This window comes from Plectropomus leopardus, unplaced genomic scaffold (genome assembly GCF_008729295.1).
Source record: "Plectropomus leopardus isolate mb unplaced genomic scaffold, YSFRI_Pleo_2.0 unplaced_scaffold93910, whole genome shotgun sequence".
In the NCBI taxonomy this organism is placed as follows: domain Eukaryota; kingdom Metazoa; phylum Chordata; class Actinopteri; order Perciformes; family Serranidae; genus Plectropomus; species Plectropomus leopardus.
In genome coordinates, this window is record NW_024703573.1 from 1 (window position 1) to 731 (window position 731).

Consider the following 731-nt stretch of genomic DNA (forward strand, 5'->3'; position numbering starts at 1 on the left):
ATGTGGCACACATGTTTGCATGAACTTCCCTCTGTTTTCTTTGGAATTCACACATGTTTTGATGAGATACATATAGGACCAAACTATAAAAAAACCATGGAATACATAAATGATTATTGTAACATATGCAACTATGTTGTTAACAATAGTGTCAGCTGGGAAACAAGCAAGTGAAACAATAATCCAATTTACACAAAACAGTCTGGCGATGAATGGGCTGCATAACTTTAATCTAGATGTTAGAATAATATTTGTGCCTATGATGCAAAAAGGTCCTAACCAGGAGAAACACACTAACTTTAGGAGTCTTGGCTTTGACATAATAGAGTGATACTCCAGGGGTCGGCATATAGCCACATATCTGTCATATGCCATGACTGCAAGAATAGACAGATCACTGCAGGCAAATGAATACATTACTAGAGCTTGAACGTGGCATCCAGCATAAGAGATAACATGAACAGGAGACAGCAGATCCCAGAGGAACTTTGGGTAGAATCCTGTAGTCCCATAAAGTCCATTCAAGCAAAATGCACATAGTAGAATATACATCGGTTCATGCAGGTTTTTATCCAAAATGATGGTCACAATAAGAGAAACATTTACGAGCACAATGAAACAGTAGCACAGTAAAGTGAGAGAGAAAAGAACAATTCTGTGGTTTTTTGTTTCATTTAAACCTGAAAGAACAAACACTGTTATTACAGAGACATTATCCATCATGGTGAGAA

At 37.1% G+C, this 731-nt stretch overlaps 1 protein-coding gene across 1 annotated transcript; it reads right to left on the reverse strand.

Annotated features, from left to right (window-relative positions):
- Positions 1 to 5: 5 nt before the first annotated feature.
- On the reverse strand, positions 6 to 723 carry LOC121940771 (putative olfactory receptor 13C6; the record flags this gene model as incomplete). The annotated part of the gene is made up of 1 exon (XM_042483468.1): positions 6 to 723. A coding segment is annotated over exon 1 (718 nt), but the record flags the coding sequence as incomplete, so codon positions are not given.
- Positions 724 to 731: the final 8 nt, after the last annotated feature.